Genomic DNA, 22064 nt, shown 5'->3' on the forward strand with positions numbered 1-22064 from the left:
AAGGAGAATAGTGTGACAGGAAGGGTGGTCAGTGTGTTGCCTAGGTATGATTGTGGTGAAATGAGGCGGAGAGCAAGGATTATGAATGATATTCTGGCTGAAATGTGTGAGGAGATGGGAGTACAGTTTGTTAATGTGTGGAATGAGTTTGAGGGACGAAGTGAGCTGTATGGGAGCGATGGACTGCATTTGAGTGGTTATGGTGTGAGTCGCTTGGAGAGACTGCTGCTGGAAGGTAGAGAAGTGAATAGAGAGAATGAATCAGATCGAGAGGGGAGTGATGTGGAAGAGCAGGAGAGTAAGACAGGAGAGATTGAAGGAGTGGAAATGAATGTGGAAGTGAGTGGTATGAGTATAGATAATGAGAGAATGGGTGTGCAAGAGGAACAGGGAAACGGGGAGGCTCAGGGTGGACAGGGATACACAGCGTGAGAAAGGTGGATGCTCCAAGAGGAGGTGAGAGAATGTGTAGGCAGGAAAGTAATGGGATGATCAGGGATCAAAAGGAAACAGATGGAATTGCAAAGGGTTCTAAAATGAAGAAGCAGAAAGGGAAATGGCCCCAGTCCAGCATGGAGAGATCACATCGAGTGAGTGGTATCAGTGGAACTAGCTGTAGATCCAGAAATGAGTTGTTGTGTTTGTATACCAATGCTAGAAGTATAAGAAACAAGGCGGATGAAATGGTTGCACTAATTGCGTCTGTGCACCCAGAGATTGTCGGAATAAGTGAGACATGGTTAGATGAGGATGACATCCTGACAGGAATAGAGATGGAAAGGTATGATGTGTTTCGTGAGGATAGAAGGGGTAAAAAGGGAGGGGGAGTGCTATTGATGATAGAGAAAGAGTTATGTCCATACAAGGTAGAGATGCAAGGGGGAAATGGGGCCAGTGGTTTTGAGGCAGTATGGTGTGAGATAGAGGTGAATAGATTCAAATACTTGGTGGGATGTTGTTATAGACCTGGTAATGTGGATGGTGGTGATAGTGAAATGTATAGTCAAATAAGCCAAGCAAATAAGAAAAGGATGATCATTATGGGTGATTTTAATTATGGCAATATAGATTGGAATGAAGAGATAGCAACTGGAAGTAAAGAAAATGAGTTTCTTGAGTTTTTGAGGGATAACTACCTCAGACAGTATGTAACAGAGGGCACAAGAGGATTAAGGGTCTTGGATTTGGTCATCTCATCGGAGGATGTAATTATCAATGAGGTATCAAATCATCCACCAATTGGCGAAAGTGACCATGAGGTGATTACTTGGGTGGTTGCCAGCAGTGCAAGGACCCCTGTGAAAAAAGGGTATATGTGGAACTACAAGGGGGGTGATTATGAAGAGCTCAGGAGACAGCTTGCAGGTGTAGCATGGAATGAGGAGTTAGCTGGAAAAGAGATCAATGCAGCTTGGGGGATTTTCAAAAAATATTTAGTGGATGCAATGTCTAAATGTATACCATGGGTGAGAAGGTTAAATAAGTTAGGTGTGAGATGGATGAATAAAGAGATTAAGCATGCAATACAGAGAAAAAGGGCATTGTGGAGGCAGCATAAGAGAAGTGGAAGTAACCAATTTCATGAGTTCTACAAAGACCAGGCAAGGAGAGTGACTTGGTTGGTGAGAGTAGCTAAAGAGAGGTATGAACAGCAGTTAGCTAATGAAGCTAAAAAGAATCCTAGGGAGTTCTTTCGATATGTAGCCAGCAAAAGAAAGAATGATTATGGAAGGATGACATTGATTGGAGGAAATGGTATAAAGACAGCTGTTGCAGAATGTGTGGTGGAGATACTTAATGAGCAGTTCATAAAGATCTTTCAATCTTGTGAATGTGACTTCATGGAGAGATTAAGAGCAGTTGATGATGGGGAGGAGAGACTGACTGTAAGTGAGCAAGAGGTGTTTGGGGAGTTGAGTAAACTAGATGTAAATAAGGCTGTGGGACTTGATAATATATCACCGCGTATTCTGAAGGAATGTGCCAGAGAGTTGACACCTGCCTTGACATATTTTTTTAATACGAGTCTTGCACTTGGTCAAGTCCCTAAAGAGTGGAAGGAGGGCAAGATTGTGCCACTTCATAAAGGAGGTGATCGAACTCAAGCATCAAACCATAGGCCTATCTGTGTGTCAGGTGTTGTGGTTAAGTTGTTGGAGAAGCTTGTGAGAACTAGGATCCAGAGTTGGGTTGACAACAATGGTATAATCTTTGATGGACAGCATGGATTTGCTAAAGGGAGGTCGTGTTTTAGTAATCTACTTACTTATTACAATAAAGTGACTGCTTCCTTGGACAGAGGAGAAGGATACACAGTAATATACTTGGATTTCGCAAAAGCTTTTGATAGAGTGCCTCATGATAAGTTGACAGTCAAACTAGAGCAGATGGGGTTGGATATTAGATTAGTGCATTGGATTGGAGACTGGCTATCTGATAGGTATCAACAAGTTGTGTATGGGGGTGCAATATCCAGGAAAAGGAAAGTCACTAGTGGAGTGCCTCAGGGATCTGTTTTAGGGCCATTACTATTTAACTTGTATATTAATGATATTGGCGAAGATTTGGATGGAGATATTCAGTTGTTTGCAGATGATGCAAAGTTGGGACGAACCATAAAGAGTAGTGAAGATGTTGTGGCCTTGCAAGAAGACTTGAATAAATTGAGTGATTGGGCAAGCAAATGGGGATGTGAGTTCAATGTTGCAAAATGTAAGGTTTTAAAATTTGGAAAACAAAGATGGGATGCAGAATTTATGCTTGGTGAAAATATATTGTTGGAAGTAGAGGAAATAAGAGATCTGGGAGTGATAGTGGATAAGGATCTAAAATTTAGGGGTCACATCGCCAAAATTGTGAAGACAACACAAAGACTTCTGGGAATGATGAGGAGGACACTGACATGTAGAAGTAGGGAGATTCTTGTTCCATTGTATAAGGCTTTGATTAGGCCACACATGGACTATTGTGCCCAGATTTGGTCACCTGGTTTTCAGAAGGATGAAGAGATGTTGGAAAGGGTCCAAAGGCGACTGACTAAGGTAGTTTCTGACCTCTGGAATGTCGAGTATGAGGAAAGATTGAAAAGATGTAATTTGCAGAGACTAGTGGAGAGAAGGAAGAGGGGAGATATGATAGAGACCTACAAGTTGGTAAGGGGTTGCTATAGGATCAATGGTGGAGAAGTTCTACAGCGAATAGTGGGAGATCAGGGGAGAACCAGAGGTCATCCCTGGAAACTGTATAAAGAGGGTGTGAGTAGGGGAGTGAGAGGCAGGTTTTTTTCGTGCAGAGTTGTGAATGATTGGAATGCCTTGCCTGAGAGTGTGGTGTCTGCAGGGAGTTTGAATGTGTTTAAGACCCGGTATGATGAGATGTGTGTGAGATAAAAGGACCTCCTAGATGAGTCTTTGACTCCATGAGGTCTTGTTTAATAATAATAATAATAATAATAATAAAAAAAATTCCTTTCACCACAAGAGTGGCACCTGAGTCTTTGTGAAACCTAACACTGCTTGCCAGAAAATTTTAGAATCTCCTGCTTTTGCCCTAGTGTGACTCAAGGTTTCCTTGTCCCATTATTAAAATTCATTTGCTTCATTTTTGGAGAACAGTTATTACTGTTCTCCAAACAGTAATAACTACTCTCACCTCTTCAACCTTCCTTGCCATGAAGCTCAACCATGAGCAATAAAGCTATCTAAATAGTGAAATCATTTCCTAGGTGAGCTTGATGTCAACAATTCCCACTGGCTACTCTTTTCCAAGCTGGACAAGCTGCAAGAGTCTATGCTATAAGCAGAATGCCTTAATGCAAATCATATCTACTTACCCAAATTCTTGATAATCCTCTTCACTTTCCCAATACTCTTGATCTCTTTTTGAACTGAACCAATTCTCCTTCCAGATACACTGAAGAGTGTCACCTCTCCTCTCAGTAACTCAGACCACAATCTTGTGCAAGTCTCCTCTCTCACAGAATGCTTTTTATCCAACCATGCTCAGCCTCATGTCCTTTGGCACTACTAAGGTGCCTGGTGGGACTATGCTTCTGCTCCTCTAACCAAAACACCTGCTCCAAGTGAGTCATAGAAATTATATTCATTGGCATAAAGACCTTCATTTCCCATTCTACCCAAAATCCTTCTCCACTTTCCATGTCCTGATTCAACAGAACATGTTATAAAGTTGTTGAAGTAAAAATTTCATCTCACCATAAGTGGTTTACATCAAGAATGCCAGCTTCATACTTGGCCTATGATGAAGCATGCAACAAATGCAAAACAGTAATCAGCAGATCTAATTCTGATTTCATAAGGGCAACAGGCAGAAAACTTGTCCTGTCCACAGGGAAGCCATGCCTTCTGGTCCCATGCTAAGGCCATCGGATGGAACTGCTGCTCACCTGCACTTAAGCTTCTCTCTCATCCTAATGACATCACTGTTACAGCACCTAAAGATAAAGCTATCCCCTGCATCACTCTTTTCTTCTAACTCCTGCACTTATGACAAAGACAAATGGCCTAATACCAAACCAGAATATGAGCACTGCATGCCTCTTGTAGTTTTTTGCCAAAAAGATATCAGAAAATTACTAAATAACTTGAGCACTAAAACGCCTTCTAGTCACGGTGGAAGTTCTCCAACTGTACTTGAACACTGTGCTCCAGAGCTAACACCTGTCCTGTATTCTCTACAATCTGCTATACTTAGCTAGTACTTATTCCATGCATGGAAGCAATCATATATATCCAGTCTGTTCAAAAAGAGGTCTCTCATCATGACTATCAACCAATTACCATCATAAGTCCTCTCCAAAATAATGGAGAAAGTCATCAACAGTCAACTTCTCCACTACCAAGAGGCCTATCAAATAATCAGCAGTCACAATCAGTATGAATTTAGCCATTCAAGGTCGACAACTGACCTCTTAGCCTACGTTACCCATCGCTGAACATGTGCCATAAAAAGGTTCAGAGAAATGTGCAGAAGCACTTCACATTTCCAGAACTGTTGAATGTATCTACCACTGAGGCCTGCTGAACAAATTTCCATCCTTTGGTATACATGTCACTCTCATAGCCAGCTTTTTCCATGTCATTCACTCTATCATGATGGATAGCATCCTCTTTTCAAGCTTTGCCATCAATGCATGAGTGCTTCGGGGCACTGTAATATCGCTTACTCTCTTCTCCTGTACATATATTTCCTACTCTCAATCACCACGAATCCTATTCATAGCTCTGCAGATAACAGTACTCTCATTTTATCGTACTCATGTGACAAACCATGCAGTACTCAGACATCAGATCATTTACAACCAATGCTTTAAACACAATCTGCATACAATCCTTCAATGGAGTGAGGAGAATCTGGTCACCTTCAATGCTACCAAAATGTAGTTTTGCATTTTCTCTCACAAAAGGGATCATAGCTCACCTGCCATTACCCTAAGTAATAAACAAATCACTAGACAGGCAATTTTTTTTATTACAGCCTCTCCTGGCATAAACACATGACATCAATAGCTTATCCAAAAAACTAGGCATTCTCTTCTATTTCAGATGCTATTTTAAGCCCACCCATCCTAAGAATACTACTCACATATTTAGATTGGTGTACCTAAAACCTCTGTAAAAATTGTAAAAATTTTTAACCCAGTCCAGAGAACTGCAACTTGATCCACAGACAATCCTTTTCTTACTACATTTCTCACAGAAGCAATATTTCAGTACTACACCCTCTATCCATAAAAGAAACTGAACTTTTCAAAAATAGAAGAAACTAGTGACACCACGTATTGTATCTTTTTTGTTGTCGAAAGCGGCAGCCTTCATTAGTGTTGTGTCAACTACTTGTGACATTTGTTTCATTAGAAGCTGACTGAGTTATAGTGCCAAGAGCGACAGTGTGTCGGAAAATGAGTTTCAAACAGAGAGCTGCGATTGACTTTTGTGTTAAACTTGGTAAAAGTTTTACTGAAATGCATCAAATGCGTCAAAAAGAATACGGTGATGAATGCTTATCCTGTACTCAAGTTTCTGAATGGTTTAAGCGATTTCAAAGTGGTCATGAGATGCTTGAGGATGACGAAAAGCTGGGATGAGCGAAGTTAACATCCAAAAAGTGCATGATTTCATCAAAGAAAACCTCAAATCGTCCGTGAGAATGAATTGATTGAAAATGAATTTAGGATTCCAAAATCAACTGTGCACAACATTTTGACTGAGAGTTTGTGCCTTCGTAAATTGAATTCGCAATTTGTTCCCCACAAGTTGACCGACGACCAAAAAATGTATCATATCGAACACTGCCAGAACCTCATTAAAACCGCTCGTAAGGAACTCAAACTTCCTTGAAACGATGGTTACTGGTTTTTGAGTATGAGCCCAAAACAAAGTGCCAGAGTGCTGAGTGGGGACCACCAAAAGAGGGGCATCCGAAAAAAAGTCGCTTGGAGAAGTCAAAAATAAAGACAATGCTGATTTGTTTCTACGATTCCAAGGGCATTATCCATAAAGAATTCGTTCTGCCCGGCCAAATGGTCAATGGTGAGTTTTATCCCTTAGTTTTGAAGCGATTGATAGCGAGAATTCTTCGTGTACGGCATGAATATTGTGATGCAATCAGTTGGTCACTTTTGTACGATAATGTACCATCTCGTCGTTCGAACATTGTGAGACAGTTTTTGAGCAAAAACCAAGTTTGTGTGTTGGATAACTCACCGTATTCACCTGATATTCACCTTAGCACCCTGTTACTTCTTTCTCTTCCTCCGACTTCATTTGCCAATGAAAGGAAAGAGATACGACCAATGAAAACATTCAAGCAGCAGTATGAATATTGGCATGAATATTGTGATGCAATCAGTTGGTCACTTTTGTACGATAATGTACCATCTCATCGTTCGAACATTGTGAGACAGTTTTTGAGCAAAAACCAAGTTTGTGTGTTGGATAACTCACCGTATTCACCTGATTTAGCACCCTGTGACTTCTTTCTCTCCCTCCGACTTCATTTGCCAATGAAAGGAAAGAGATACGACCAATGAAAACATTCAAGCAGCAGTAACCATCACCCTCAATAGTATCCCAAAAACCGATATAAAAAACTCATTTAACAAATTAATTGACCATGCCAAATGCTGTATTGAAGCTGAGGGAGAGTATATTGATTGAAAAATGATTTGAATAATTATAATTGGCCTGTGTTTTATTTTCTATCAAAAGTTCGGTTTCTTTTTGGACAGAGGGTGTATGTCTATTCTATAGGTATTTCAATGATCGCTGCTCCACTAGACTGGCAACTGCTAGCATCCCTTTTTTGGTGCAACTGTAAACACACCAAACCTGCTTCTCTTACTCTTGTATTCCAGCTGCCTCTGTCTGCTAGAACAGCCTTCTTCTCATATTATTCCTAAACAATGCAACTTGCACTACTTGAAGAAAAATGTCAATAAACTTCCATCCCAATACTCATGTCACAGGCTTAATGGAGTGAAACAGCACTAAAAAAGGATTAAAAATGTTACTTAATTCTTCCAATATTTCATCTCAGTTACTGAAACATCATCAGGGATTACAATATGGGACTTGTAACACAAAAATTAAGTGAAACACATGGATGAGAGACTCGAGTCCTAACTAGGTTGGGCACCCTCTGTGGGCACCTGTTGGCAGCCTAGGATGTAAACTGGGATCTCAAAGTATTAGTGTTTCTCATATTTTGGGAAGTTTTATGCAACCATATTTATTTAGATTAAGTTGATTTTTGAATGCAACTGAGTCTTCATAGAGCATGGTGGTCTTTTTCCAATCGATTCTATGAACTGTATCTAAAGCATGGTCCGCAAGGACTAATTGACCATAGTCATAACTGCAGATGTATATTTTGTGTTCTTACAAGTAGATGTTGGCTGATCTTACTTTCTATCCACAGTAGGCCAACTTGCAGGAACAGAGCACTTTGAATACTCCAGACACAGAGAGAGAGAGAGAGAGAAGAGGAAGATAATCTTTAGTAGAACATATGAGTGTAGCAATCATATACATCACACCTTTTTGTCAAATAACTACAGTTCTCACAGTATCAAAAAAATAACTAATCCTGCCCAATTCTCGACCTTCTCTTCAGAAAGATTTTAGTAATGCTATCATCATTTTATGTCTGAGGCAATTCAGAAAAAATGGCCAGAATCTTAAAGAAATACAATCTCTGCATGGCTTTCAAGCCCCAATGAGAACTTGCTGCCCTCATATGTTCTACTAAAGATCATCTTCCTCTTGTCTCTCTCTGTGTGCCTGGAGTATTCAAAGTACTATGTTCCTGCAAGTTAGCCTATTGTGGACAGACAGGAAGATCAGCCAACATCACTTGGAAGCACAAAAAAAGATACACCTGCAGTGATGACTATGGCCAATCGGACTTTGCAGACCATGCTTTTAGATACAGTTCATAGAATCAATTGAAAAAAGACCACTGTGCTCCAGTGCAGTAAATTTAGAAGAGAACGACTATTTTGGAATCTACAGCTGCTCTCAAAAATCAACCTAATCTAAATAAATATGGTTGTATAAAAATTCTCAAAATATGGGAAACACTAATACTTCAAGATCCCAGTTTACATCCTAGGCTGCCAACTGGTATGCCCCACCAAGTTAGAACTCTGGTCTTTCAACTACGTGTTTCACTTAGTTTAGAGTTGCCTGTGTATGTTACAAGTCCCATTTTGCAATCCCTTAGGATGTCTCAGTGACTGAGATGAAATACTGGAAGAATTAAATAACATTTTTAATCCTTTCTTAGTGCGGTTCACTCCATTAAGCCTCTAACATGAGTTTCTCCCACACATAAGCCTTAATACATGCATCCCAATGTTCATTTCCATCCTACACAAGGCACTAATATGCTTATTGGTCCTTTGACCTCTCCTGCAGGACAAAAAGCAGCAGCAATTATGTGGTGTCATTCAGCACTTCTCATATTTATGATAAACTTCTTTGCATCTTTCTTCCATCCTTCTACCTGAATGGAAATCACCTATGTAGACTGTGTGACATGTTATGACAATGGCTCATGTTTTTGAAGGCTTCAAGGTGAGTATCATCTATTAAATTAATGATCTTCTGGCCAGTATATCTGCTTTTCAAATGAAAAAAATCCCACCTTCTACGAGGAAATCCTACATCTGTATGAGATCAGCTAACTCACATTCAGATGAAAAGCCCTTATAAAAAGTTAATAATAGAATAAGTAGGCCCCTACGTAGTTGACCTAATTGGCTAATATCCTGTAGTGGTATGACTAAAACATGGAAAGCTCTGAAATTCTTGCACTGTATAAAACAGGAAAAAACAAAGTTGTTTTTTTTTCACATTACCTATTTTGGAGATGAAACAGCATAATCATTTATTCTGTTCTCCTCAAAAAGACACCTGAATATAAAGTTATTATCTAAATAGTACCAAAACATAAATTGAATAAAATGTGCAAACAGTGGTAGAATGGAAGATTAATGAACGTGCAGGATGGGATTCTTATGGGTCAAGGCTGAATAACTGGATTAAAAAGAAAAATACAGATGTATTTCCCTACTGAGTGTTCCTTGTAAGATTTATGCAAGTATACTTGAGAAACAGCTATGAAGGAGTGTGGAAGGGAAGCTTGGTGAAGTACAAGCTGGATTCAGGCAAAATAGAGGTTATCAGGATCAGATTTTCACTTTAAGACAAATAGTTGAGAAATCATGGGAATATAAGAAGAATATGTATTTAAGTTTTGCAGAAGGGGGGTGTTTAAGGTAAAGGCTGGATAACTGGGAGGAGACCTCCACATGATTTGGGGAAATGCAGAGAACTGACAGGGCTTCTGAACTGATGTCTAATCTTATTCCAACATTATCTCCACTGTTATTCATCATCTATATGGAAATTATAGATCATTATGATCCTTATGAAGGAAAGTGGTATTAAATCTGATATAAAAATTGAAGATGTTAATCTCAGAGATAAATTTCATTGCTTAGTATGAAATTCATCTCCCATTTACTCCTTCACTTACTGGAGGCCTGTAGTGGCTTGAAAAAGTTCAATGTTTAGTCTCTAGAGCAGGGTTTTCTATTAAATCCACTCTATAATATAAAATGATAGGCCTTTTTATGAAACGCTTTTGTGTCACGTTTTTTGTCAAGTTATTTGAAACATTTTGAAACTCAGGGACTACCCCGAGTGTCGAGTCTTCAAAATTCAAGTCATCAGAATTCAAGGAGAACTGGCCTACCATTCCGGAACTCGGGGGATTGGGCGCAATAGGCGCTGGGTGGTGGTGGGAGGAGCAGAACCTCCTTTTGAGTCTTCAAAATTCAAGGAGAACTGGCCTACCAGTTCGGAAAACATGGGGTTAGGCACCGTAGCCCCCCTAGTAAAATAAATAAATATAAATGCAAATAAAATAAAATTAATATAAAGAGAAAAAAAAATCCTTAGTCAATACAACCACATTTGTAAACCTTAAGGGGGGGGCACATAAAAAATTCCAGCACAATCGATCTATAGATCCACCTTTGTGAAGCAACATTTCTGGTCCATTCAAGACCAACTCATTTGGAATTATCAGATTCTACTCTGCTTAGAGCTGCACCATCACACCCATGACATCTATTCCCAACAAATCAGAGTCGTTGTATTCTTTTCAGCCATTTTCAGTTCATTGCTGGATGAAGGCCTCCTCCAGCTCTTTCCATCTTTCTCTGTTCCTAGCTATGGTTGACTACTTTTTTCCAACAAATTTTGATAGTTCATCATCCCATCTTCTTTTAGGACATCCTCGTCTTCATTTATCTTCTTTTGGAATCCACTTTGTTAGTATGGTGGTCCATCACTTGTCTCCTCTTCTGGATAGATGTCTGGCCCATTTCCATTTTAGTCGCTTGTGGTAAAGAATGATGTCTGTTACATGAATCTGGCTTCTTATCCAGGCATTTCATTTCTTATCTTTCAATGTGACGACTACCATCAGTCTTTCCATTTTTCTTTGAGTTGTTGTTAGTTTATTTCTCAATGCTTTTGTCAGAGGGGTACTTAAAGGTCAAAGCTGTATAACTGAGAGAAGACCTCCATTAAAAGGAATGTAGAGAACCAAATAGGGCTTCTGACTTAATGTCCAATAATCACCTTCTCGTGGTGCACCCTGTTAGGTATCTACCTGAATAACAAACAAATGAGGATGAGCTAGCAATATGGGATTAAGCCAAACCAAATTGTATTCTTATTGGCTTAAACCACAATATAAAATGATGGCACAACATGACAGAATTTCATGCCGGCAGGTGGGACTGCCCGGATTTAACAAGGCTCCCATTATTTTCACCATGGACCCAAGGAGAATAGCAAAAAGTCAGCTACTGAAACAAATCCTAAAACACACCCCAACTCAACATCACCAGAGTTCAAGATCTGCACTATCAACATAAGCCTAAATGGAGCCACCTGAGGAATTGGATATGTACCAGATCTACATAATAGGGGTGACTGAAACAAACAAACAAACAAAAAAAAAAAAAAAAAAAACTGGTAAGATCTTTCTGAGCAATAAATAAAAAATGTTATTCAGGCAATGACAACCAAGGAAAAGAAGGAATAGCTATAGTATTCAACACTAAATATGAGGCATATCTTCTTGAATGGCAGGCAATTTCATGTAGAGTAATGTGGGCAAATATCAGAATGGGGAACTGGACAATGAGACTTATTTGTCTATGGTCCCACAGAAGGTTCTACTAAGGTAGAAGTGGAGGAATTTTTTGAGGCTTTGGAGAAAGCAACTGACACAATGAAAAATTGGTCCTTGTTGTGGATCTAAATAGCAGAGTAGGAAATGATTGTCAAACATACAAAAATATTTTGAGAAAATTTGGAGAAAAGAGCAAAGTTAATAATAATGGTAAATACCTGTTGGATTTCTGCTCAGGACATGGACTGGTTATTACTAACACCATGTTCCAACATAAAAATGTGCACAAATTCACATGGAGAGAAGAGGCTAGGAATAAGAAAAGTCTCATTGACTATGTTATTGTTGATAGTGATGTTTTCTCCCTGGTGCAGGACACCAAAGTGTACAGAGGATTTGAAATTGCAAGTGATCACCATTTAGCCTTGATCAGAATAAAATTGAATTTCATATTGAAAAGAATAACATGTAAGAAAGTTTTAAAGCGAATAAAAGTTGAGCAGCTCTCAGATGTGAACTGTAGACTAAAATATCCAAACATTATTGAAAAAAAAATGAAAGAGTTTGAGAACAGGAACCAAACCTTGGAGATTCAGTGGCAAACTCTGAAGAAAACATTCATTGATACAGCCAGAGAGGTTGTCTGCAAGGATACAAAAATCAACTATGTGGTGGACACAGGAAGTTAAGGAGCCAGTAAAGGAAAAGAAGAAAGCATATCAAAAGTTCCTGGCAAATAAGTCAGCTTGTGCTCTTAGAGAATACAGACACAAATGTAAAAAAGCTAAACACTGTGTAAAAATAGCTAAACAAAAGTCATGAGAAGACTTTGATAAGAACATATAAAATAAAAAGATATTCTGGAGGTTGCTGAAGAACCTCAGAAATGGAGGAAAGAGTGCTGTAAAAGGAATTAGAAATGATAAAGGTGACATGAAAACTGGAGGAAATATATCTTTGATGTATGGAGCCATTACTTCAAAAAATTGCTAAATTAAACAAGCAGTGACAGCACAGTGGTAAAAAACACTTAACAGGAATGCAATCATATCTACTTTAATTAGAAAAAGCTATCAAAAGCCTGAAAGGTGGAAAGGCAGCGGGAGTAGATGATATTCGACCAGAAATGCTAAAATATGGATTTATAAAAGTCTTCTAGTGGCTGCACTGCATAGTTCAGAAGGCCTGAACAGAGGTGACAAATTCCAGATGATTGGAGTATAGGTCTCATAGTACCCATACACCAAAAAGGGAATTACAGAGGTATTTCCCTTGTGAGTGTTCTGGTAAAATTTATGCAAGTATACTTGAGAAACGGCTGAGAAGGATTGTAGAAAAGAAGTTGGGTGAAGAACAAGCTGGATTCAGGCCAAATAGAGGCTGTTGGGAGAAAAGATGCCAAAGTGCCAAGAGAAAAGCTACAGTTGTATGGTGTCAGTTGGCATTATATCAACAATACTTAGTCTTTATTTTAGTTGTAAGTCAGCAGTTAGAACTGAAGTACAGGAAGACAGTTAAATGTTAAATTTGGTGTCTGACAAGGATGTACATTGTCCCGTCTGTTATTCATTATCTACATGGATCACATTAGGAAGGAAAGTGGTATTAAATCTCATATCAAAATTGGAGATGTTAATGTCAGCTCTTTCCTTTATGCAGATGATGTTATACTTCTAAATAAATCCGCTACAAGCCTGCAAGATTCCCTGACTAAATTAAATAACTGTTGTATGGTATGAAGGTCAGCAATAACAAGGCAAAGACATTGTAAATAAGCAGAGCATTGAAAATATCAACTGGATTGTGAATAGAGACCCTATAGAACAAGTAAAACATTTCATCTACTCAGATAAATTAAATATGGAAATAGACAACAGAATCAATAAAACTGGTATGGTAGGAAGTGGTTAGAGTTAGTTTTCACTTGTATACTGGTGAAACACCAGTATACCAGTATACTGGTATACTGGTGTTGTACCACCTTACCCCAGTCCTGAAGATACTTTCAGGCGCAAACTTTGTTTGCTCACACTTGGATAAAGGATTAAACTAAATTTATTATACTCTAACCAAGTGAAAAATAAACTTTCAACATCTTTCTCTAAATCCAGAGTAATTTATTAAAAAAGGGTGGCACACCATTTGGCAACTCCTATAGGTAGAGATGACCTGCGAATGCTTCTGCCTGGTATCTCAGTTTGGGCCTGGCTGGCTCCCACTGAAGAGACCTCAATAAAGGTCGAAACTAGTCTGGGTAGTGGCCCTTCCCTTAATGCATAACATTAGACATATCTGCAAGGAGATGTGTTTTGCATTATAGGAGATATTGAGATAGGAGTGTTGGTAGCTTGCTCCACCTTTGCAACAAGTTGCCTGGTGTTGTACCACCTTACCCCAGTCCTGAAGATACTTTCAGGTGCAAACTTTGTTTGCTCACACTTGGATAAAGGATTAAACTAAATTTATTATACTCTAACCAAGTGAAAAATAAACTTTCAACCTGTGTAAACTCTATAATGACCATTCAAAGCAAACTGAAACAAGTCATTTTAATTATTAAACCTTTTACAAGTCAAGAGTGATAATAATATATATTATCAATGTACAAATAGCAATGTGTGTCTGTGTGTTCATTTTTGTTTATAAACATATTCTCTCCTGATGTAATAAAATATTTATACACAGTCAGCTCTCACTATAACAAATACCGTCACAGCAGGTTTAACGTGTTATAACAAAACTAATGAAAGTTCCTGGCCAAAATCACATATCATAAAAGCTATTCAGAAATACTACTATAATTATTAAATTAGTAAATTATTATTATTATAATAATTATAATAGCATAAATGTGAAGGAAATTCATCACCATAAACTTTCTACTATAACCAACTTTTTCCTCTCTAGATGTCTGCCAGAATGAGTTGAGAGTATACTGTTATATAATTTTTCAATCCTGTAATAACAATACTTCTTAAGTATTCTGCAAATGAGCAAGTCCTTCTCTTAGTAGCAAAAACTTTCCTTCCACCCTCTTCTGTTCTGAGCCATCTCTTTCAAGGTTGTGTACCTGTCTCCATTCAGCATGTCATCTAGCATGGTTTTCCTTACTCTTCCTCTGGGTCTTTTTCCCGTCTACTTTTCCTTCGATGGCATCTCTGATGATTCCATTTCCTCTCAGAATATGTCCGATCCAGTTTCCCTTTCTTCTTTTTATCCTCCTTAACAGACTTCTTTCTTCTTCCACTCTTTTTAAGACCTCTTCATTAGTTATTTTATCTGTCCATTTGATTTTTTCCATCCTTCTCCAAATCCAAAGATTTCCAAAATCTTAATTTCTTCTTTCTTCAATGTCCAAGTTTCAACTATATAGAGGGCAACACTCCACACATAATATTTTATTATGTCTTTTCTTTAGCATTCTGTCCATTTTACTTCTGAATAAATTCCATTTTCTATTAAAGGCATCTCTTCCCATCACCATTCTTAATTTTATGTCATTTTTTACATCTTCCATCATTGCTAATCACACTTCCGAGAGATTTAAATGTCTTCACTTGATTCAATTTTTCCCCATTTATTCTGATATCCATATTTGCTTCTTTCCTTGCTACTTTCATTACCTTTGTTTTTCTTATGTTAATTTTCATTCCATAATTGATACAGGACTCCAGTAATCTGTTCAACAGATGTTGTAGTCCTGTGTTAGTATTTGATAATAATGCCTTGTCATCTGCATATCGTATTGCAAATATCTGTCTACCTCCAATCTTTATTCCTTCTTCTGAATTCTCCAGTGCTTCTTTTAAAATTGCTTCGAAATACATGTTAAACAAAATTGGTCACAGAGAACAGCCTTGTCTTACTCCTCATCCAATGATACCTGGTTCTGTAGTACCATATATGTCTCTTACCATGGCAGTTTGTTCCATGTATAGTGAAATAATTAGCCTTCTGTCTTTCCAATCTATACCAATCTTTTCCATTACTTCCACCATCTTATCCCATTTTACAAAGTCAAAAGCTTTTTCAAAATCTATATAACAGATATTAACTTCTTTATTCATTTCCAGACTTCTTTCACTTATTATTCTTAACGGTCTAATCACATCTCTTGTTTCCCTACCCTTCTTGAAACCAAACTGATCTTCTCCAAGAAATTATTCCACCTTAGATGCAACTCTCCATGTTAGAATTCTCATAAATATTTTTGATGTATGGGAAATGAGGCTTACTGTTCTAAAATCCTTGCAGTTCACTGCATTACTTCTCTTTGGTATAGGTATAAATATTAAGGTCATAAAATCTTCTGGTAATTCTTCTTTGTTATAAATTAAATTTATTATTTTGGTTATTTCTTCTGAAGTTGTTTTAGGAATTCTGCAGGTATTTCATCTATTCCTTCTGCCTTTCTACATTTTAGTTCTTTAATGGCCATTTCTACTTCTGTCTTCAAAATTTCTGGGTCTAGATCATCTTCATTTACCTTCTTTATATCTTCTAATGGCAACTCATTTGGTCTATTTTCTTTGTCATGTAGATCTTCAATGTATTCTTTCCATCTCATTAGGATTTTATCTTCTTCAGTTATGATTTTCCCATTCTTATTTTAAATGCCTCTCACTCAAATTCCATTTCTCTTGTGAGTCATGCTTCTTTGTACAAAAGATCATACCTTAATTTTCCATTTCTTCACATTGTTTTTTAAACCAATCTTCTCTACTTCTTTCTGCTTCCTTTCTCAATTTGTCATTCAGGGTTCTATACTGTATTTTCCCTTCTGGGGTGTCTTTATTTTTCCATTTTCTTCTTTCTTCCATTAGAGAAATCATCTCATTTGTTATCCAAGGTTTTTTTTATTCTTTTAGCTCTTACATATCCAATTTCTTCTTCTTCTGCAATCTTCTTTATTTTCTCTTTAACTTGTTCCCATTTCTTTTCTGGATCTTTAGTTTTGACAAAACTTGTTTCCTCTAATTGTTTCTCCAATCTATTTCTAAATTCCTTGGTATTTTTTAATTTCTCCAAGTTCCATTTTTTCCTTTTCATAGCTTCTTTTATCTAAAGAGTTTCACATTTATTTCTATGAATAGTAGGTTGTAGTCAGAGTAAATAACAGCTCCAGGATACATGCATGCATTTTTTACACTATTCTTGTATTTTTGCTTTACTATAATGTAATCAATTTGATACATTTCCGTATCTCCTGGTTTTTTCCATGTATATAGTCTTCTCTTAGATTTCTTAAACCAAGTATTCGTAATTATTCATAATAATACTACTATTACCATTTTTGGTTAATGATGTGCTTTAATGCTGAAGAATCAAAATCATTTACAATTTATGATCAAAATAATGAGCAACTATTACAAGAATAATAATTTTAAAAAAAAGTCAGAATTTCAAACATGTATATAAAATTAACAAAAAATATAAAAAATCCTTGGCCCACCCATGATGATGATAATGAACTATAGGTTTAGAATTTTTTGTGAGTGGGAGTTATAAAAACATATAGAAAAAATAAATATACCTTTCACCCATCAATTCTTTTCCATTTAAATCATATACAGCATCATCAGCATCTTTGTAGTCATCAAATTCCTTAAGATGAAGTAAAGAAAAATATAGTTACAGCATTGAGTTTTATCACTTAACTAAAATATAAATATTTCATAAAATTTTCCATTACACAGTTTCCACTGTGATGCAGAAACTTCTGATAGTCCAGAGACAAGTAACTAAGGCAATATCTGGACTTTAGAATGCTAGTTGGGATAAGAGAAAATGTAAATCATGTGAATTGTAAGGATTTAGTGGAAAATTAGAAAAAGGGTGACATTATAGTGTCATTTAAATGGGTGAGGTAATTTTACCAGATTAATACAGAAGGGATTATACATCAGCAAAGGGTGAGAACAAGATGCCATCACTGGCAGTTGTATAAAGGTGTAGTGAAGAGTGAGTAGATTTTCTGCAAAGAGTTTGAGATGAATGCTAGGAGTGCGAATGAGTTTATAAAGTTAAATACAACATGCTGCTCACTGGGTAAGACCTCCTGCAATGAGTTGTCTGACTACTTGGAGGTAGTTAACAATAAAAGAATAAGCAATCCAAACAGTTAACCCATGGCACTTTTGCTATATAGAAGTGTATTAAAATAAACACTGCATAAATTATTATTATTATTATTTATATGGGTTGGAGTCAAAAGACTCATTGTAGGAGACCCACTTTATCCATTAACACAATATCTATCATACATCTCCTTAAACCTATTCACTGTTGGAGCACTCACAAATACATCTGGCAATCTATTCCACTCATTTACCACTCTCCAAGTAGAGAACCTAGTCCACACACTTTACTAACTACAATCTTCCAAGTGTGGCTCCTTTTTCCCCTACTCCCCATGTACTGAAAAAAAATTTTTTTGTGTTGATCTTGCTGATAATTCTATCTCATGACATGTCTATAATTTAGTACAACTTACAAGTCATTCCAATTCATTTAACACTCAAACATGCCAAGTGTGAGCTCAATTTTACATTAACTTAAATTCACTATACAGGGAAACCACACTTAACATGATTAATTAATCCATCAATTAATATGCAATAAGCAAAAACGTTAAGCGAATACAATAAACAATAGGAATCATTATAATTCATCCATCACTTGGCATAAATTTTGTAAACAAATTATGGTATAAGCTATATTAGAGGATAAAATCAAAGTTAATAAAAATCAATTGCTTAAATTTTTATTTAATGTCTAAACATTTGATTGAGCAACTTTTTTACAAAAAAAATTAAGTAAAGATGTTTGAATCGTGCTCAACTTTTTCATCTTGTCATGCAATTTGCGATAGCTGTTGATAGTTTTATCAAGATTTCGGTGGACTTCGAAGCTTCGTTCCATATCGGGATCAGCATCAAACAAAATCTTCTTGGCAAACTCAATGTAATGATTGAAAACTACCTAAAGTTCTTTTGCAGTTAGCTTCTTAGTCGTAATATTCTCTTCTTGTTCGCACTCCTTTTCTTTTTCATATGCATGCTGTTCTTCTAGTTGATTGAAGGAGATCATTCTCGCTTAACTGTTCTGAATGAGAATCAAGCAAGTTTGTCACATCTTCATTATCCTGTTCATTAAATCCAAGTTCTTTTCCAATTGCTTTCTTCAACAATGTTAGATCTTGGATTTTGCACATGACAAACTAACATAGGCTTGAGTTTAAAGTCGCCTTCTGCATTGCCTCCTATTAAAAGCGTAAGAAGATCTTTAGATACTTTGTACCCTGGTTGAGATGCTTCAGTTTTAGCAAGGAAAGTTTTTGTTGGCATATGCTTCCAAAAGAGACCAGTTTTGTCGACGTTGAATATTTGCCGATCGTCATAAAATCACCCTCCTGAATTATCCTTTACAATTCTTCAGGAAACTTGGCTGCAGAATCTTTATCAGCATTAGCATTCCCCAGTTATTTTTACGTTATGCAGTCCAGCTCAATTTTTAAACAAGTTTAGTAAAGCACTTTACTCGCAATAAAGCTTTCACATTCCTCTTGAAATTTGGTCTCTTTCAATGAGATAAAAATATTCAGAGCTTTTGCCTGAATATTTCCTGTACTGAGAGGTATCCTTTTTTTGGTTATAATCCTCAATTCAGAGTGACAGAAGATGCTCCAATTCAATCATTAAATGGCCTTCATTTCAGGTGATCGACATGCTTAAAGAACCAGTAGCAACTTTTCCTTGTTCTTTGTATTCTTTGCTCTTATTTAATATAGTCCAAACTGTAGACTCTCTGTATGCCAGGTTTCGCACGGTCATTGTATTACTAGCCACTTTCATGTCTCTTAATGATTTCCAAGCTTTTCCACTCGCTGCAGATTGGCGACAAAAAATTTCTCGTAACGTAAAATTTCGCATAACATAAAAAATCGTGTTAAATGATTAATCACTTAAAGCGGGAAATAGTATCATTTCACTCAATTGCACATATCAAATTCGCATTAAGAGAGGTTTTCCTGTACATAACAATTCTCTTACTCTCGTATTAGATACTTATTTCATAGCATCATAAAGAAAATGATATAAGCACAACTGATCATGGAACAAGAACACATTACTTGAATTGTCCGTAAGTATTTACATATTCTTCTACGTCTCAGGTAACCAAAAAGAGTTCATGTGGTTTTCGGTACAGTTTGCTGCAATGACTTTTTATCTTGTAGTGGTTTGCAGAGTGCAATTTTGTGTGTGTGTGTGTCATAAGGCACAGATACATGTCAGTCAATTGGCATGCTCTAACTTGGTATGTACTCTTTTTCTGTGACTTTGAACCCTTTTAAAATGTCAGTTGAACCTGGTGTAATTCAGGCTTGTTTGCTTTACAAATTTGAACTCGGTTTGAAAGGCTTCGAAAGCATCCTATAAGATATGTATAATATATGTAAGTATTAGATATGGCATTTGGAAAAGACGCGATGGCAGAATGTACTGCGCAGAAATGGTTTAAAAAATTTGTTTCTGGTTGAATCACTTGAAAATGCACCACGTTCAGGAAGACCCTCCATTATTATGAATCAATTTGCCCTTCACTTCTTTCACGTCAGAAAAATGAGCCGTTTTTGGATTACTTGCTCACTTGTGATTAAAAATGGATCTTGTATTCTAACAGAAAGCGAAGTTATCACTGGTTGTCACCAAAATGAAAGTGGTCCGAATATATTGAATAAGGACTCGTGGACCAACAGGGCTATAAGGGGCAATCATCTTGATTGTAAGGGAAGCGGCACTCCCATGGACCCCTAGCTGGATCTATCCTCTCCTTCTACTTTGAGGAAGATCCACTTACTTTAATCTCTCCTATAAGGCCTTATTAGCCAACTCTTCTTATTTTATGACCCTTATGCTATTAGAGTACTTGAGGGCCATAAGGTCTTTTCATTTCTGGCCTTACAACTATGCCTTCTCTATAAACCTTACTATAATTCTTCTATAATCTACTCTTTCCACCTTCAATATACCCTATTCCTCATATGGGTTTAAATTCGGAAGAAGGCTAGTTCAGAAGCCTTAAGGGCAGCCCTACCACTGAACTATTCCATCGTCAGGCTAGTCCCCTGACATGGAGAATATAATTTTACTTGTCACTGCAAAACATACCCGTGAGAAGATTTGTGCTTTAGGATGGGAGATACTCCCTCATCCTCCACATTCTTCTGACATTTCTCCAAACAATTATCACCTTTTTTGGCACTAGACAATCACATGTGAAATAGACAGTTCTGCAATATCTGTAGATAAACTTGTACGTTGGTTATACATGACTTTAAATTTTTCAGGAAATGACAACATATACTAAAATATTAATTAAAAACTTTAATCAATACCTTCCAATATTTTGGCAATGTTACATTGCCATCTTCTGGGAACATAAAACTATGATATGTACACACAGGCAATAACAATGAGAAAATGAGGCTGAAGAAGGCAACTGGAGTTGGTCCTAGAGTCCTAAAGGTGCCGCCAAGCTTTCCAAATTTGGAGCAGTCTCATGCACCCAAATTTGTTGAGGTTTGGGAAGTTTTTTTTTTAGGTCTGATGCTGATTCCAGGAATAATCTTTCATATTTATATTTGCTGTGATGTAATCAAGTGGCTTTCTTCCAGTGTATTCTGTGATGGCTATCTAGTGCATGGTCTGTCCGCAAGTTCTGAGTGGCTGTATTGGTGAAACCGGATGTAGTCTTTGTGTTCGGATATCCTGATATTAGCTGTTCCTGTCTGTTTTAGCCATAGTAGGACAGTTTAGAACTGCAAGGGGCCTGGTGTACTCCAGGTAGGTCTAGGGGGAAGGGGCTGGTCTTTGGCAAAGCAGACAAGGGATGCCAATTTCTTATATATTGTTTGTAACAGGTAGTCAGGTCATTTTTTTTTAGGAATTTTGTTAACTTTTCAGACGTGTCTCCTGGATATAAGGAATGGTGCTAGATTTAGTTAATCTCCATTATGAAGTGGGGGGGGTTAACTGGTTTTAATATTTTCTGGATTTTTGGGGGGTTATAGCCATTGGCTAAGAAGATGTTAAGGACATGGTTAAGTTCAGTAGCAAGGGCACTGTTATCTGAACAGATTAATTTAGCCTTGTTACATAGGATTTTTATAATCTCTTTTTCTTTGGGGGGGGGGGGGTGCTGATTGCTGGTGAATGTATCTACCTGTATGGGTTGGTTTACTGTAAACTTAGAAAGCCATCGGACTGGCATATAATCAGAATGTCTAGGAAAGGGAGACTGTTGTTATTTTCCTTTTCCAAGGTGAACAGGAT

At 37.2% G+C, this 22064-nt stretch overlaps 1 protein-coding gene across 7 annotated transcripts in view; it reads right to left on the reverse strand.

The window, feature by feature from the left end:
• The window catches only part of LOC150101392 (serine-arginine protein 55-like), a 247624-nt gene that overhangs the window by 168997 nt on the left and 56563 nt on the right, over positions 1 to 22064 (reverse strand). For all 7 annotated transcript variants that reach the window (XM_090400002.1, XM_090399999.1, XM_090400001.1 and 4 more), the window contains exon 3: positions 17264 to 17334. In XM_090400002.1, the coding sequence (XP_090256128.1) occupies positions 17264 to 17334 (71 nt within the window). The remainder of the gene's footprint in view (positions 1 to 17263; positions 17335 to 22064) is intronic.

The sequence above is a fragment of the Typopeltis vanoorti genome, chromosome 11 (genome assembly GCF_054136105.1).
Source record: "Typopeltis vanoorti isolate ZY-2024b chromosome 11, IOZ_Tvanoo_1.0, whole genome shotgun sequence".
Classification (NCBI taxonomy): Eukaryota; Metazoa; Arthropoda; class Arachnida; order Uropygi; family Thelyphonidae; genus Typopeltis; species Typopeltis vanoorti.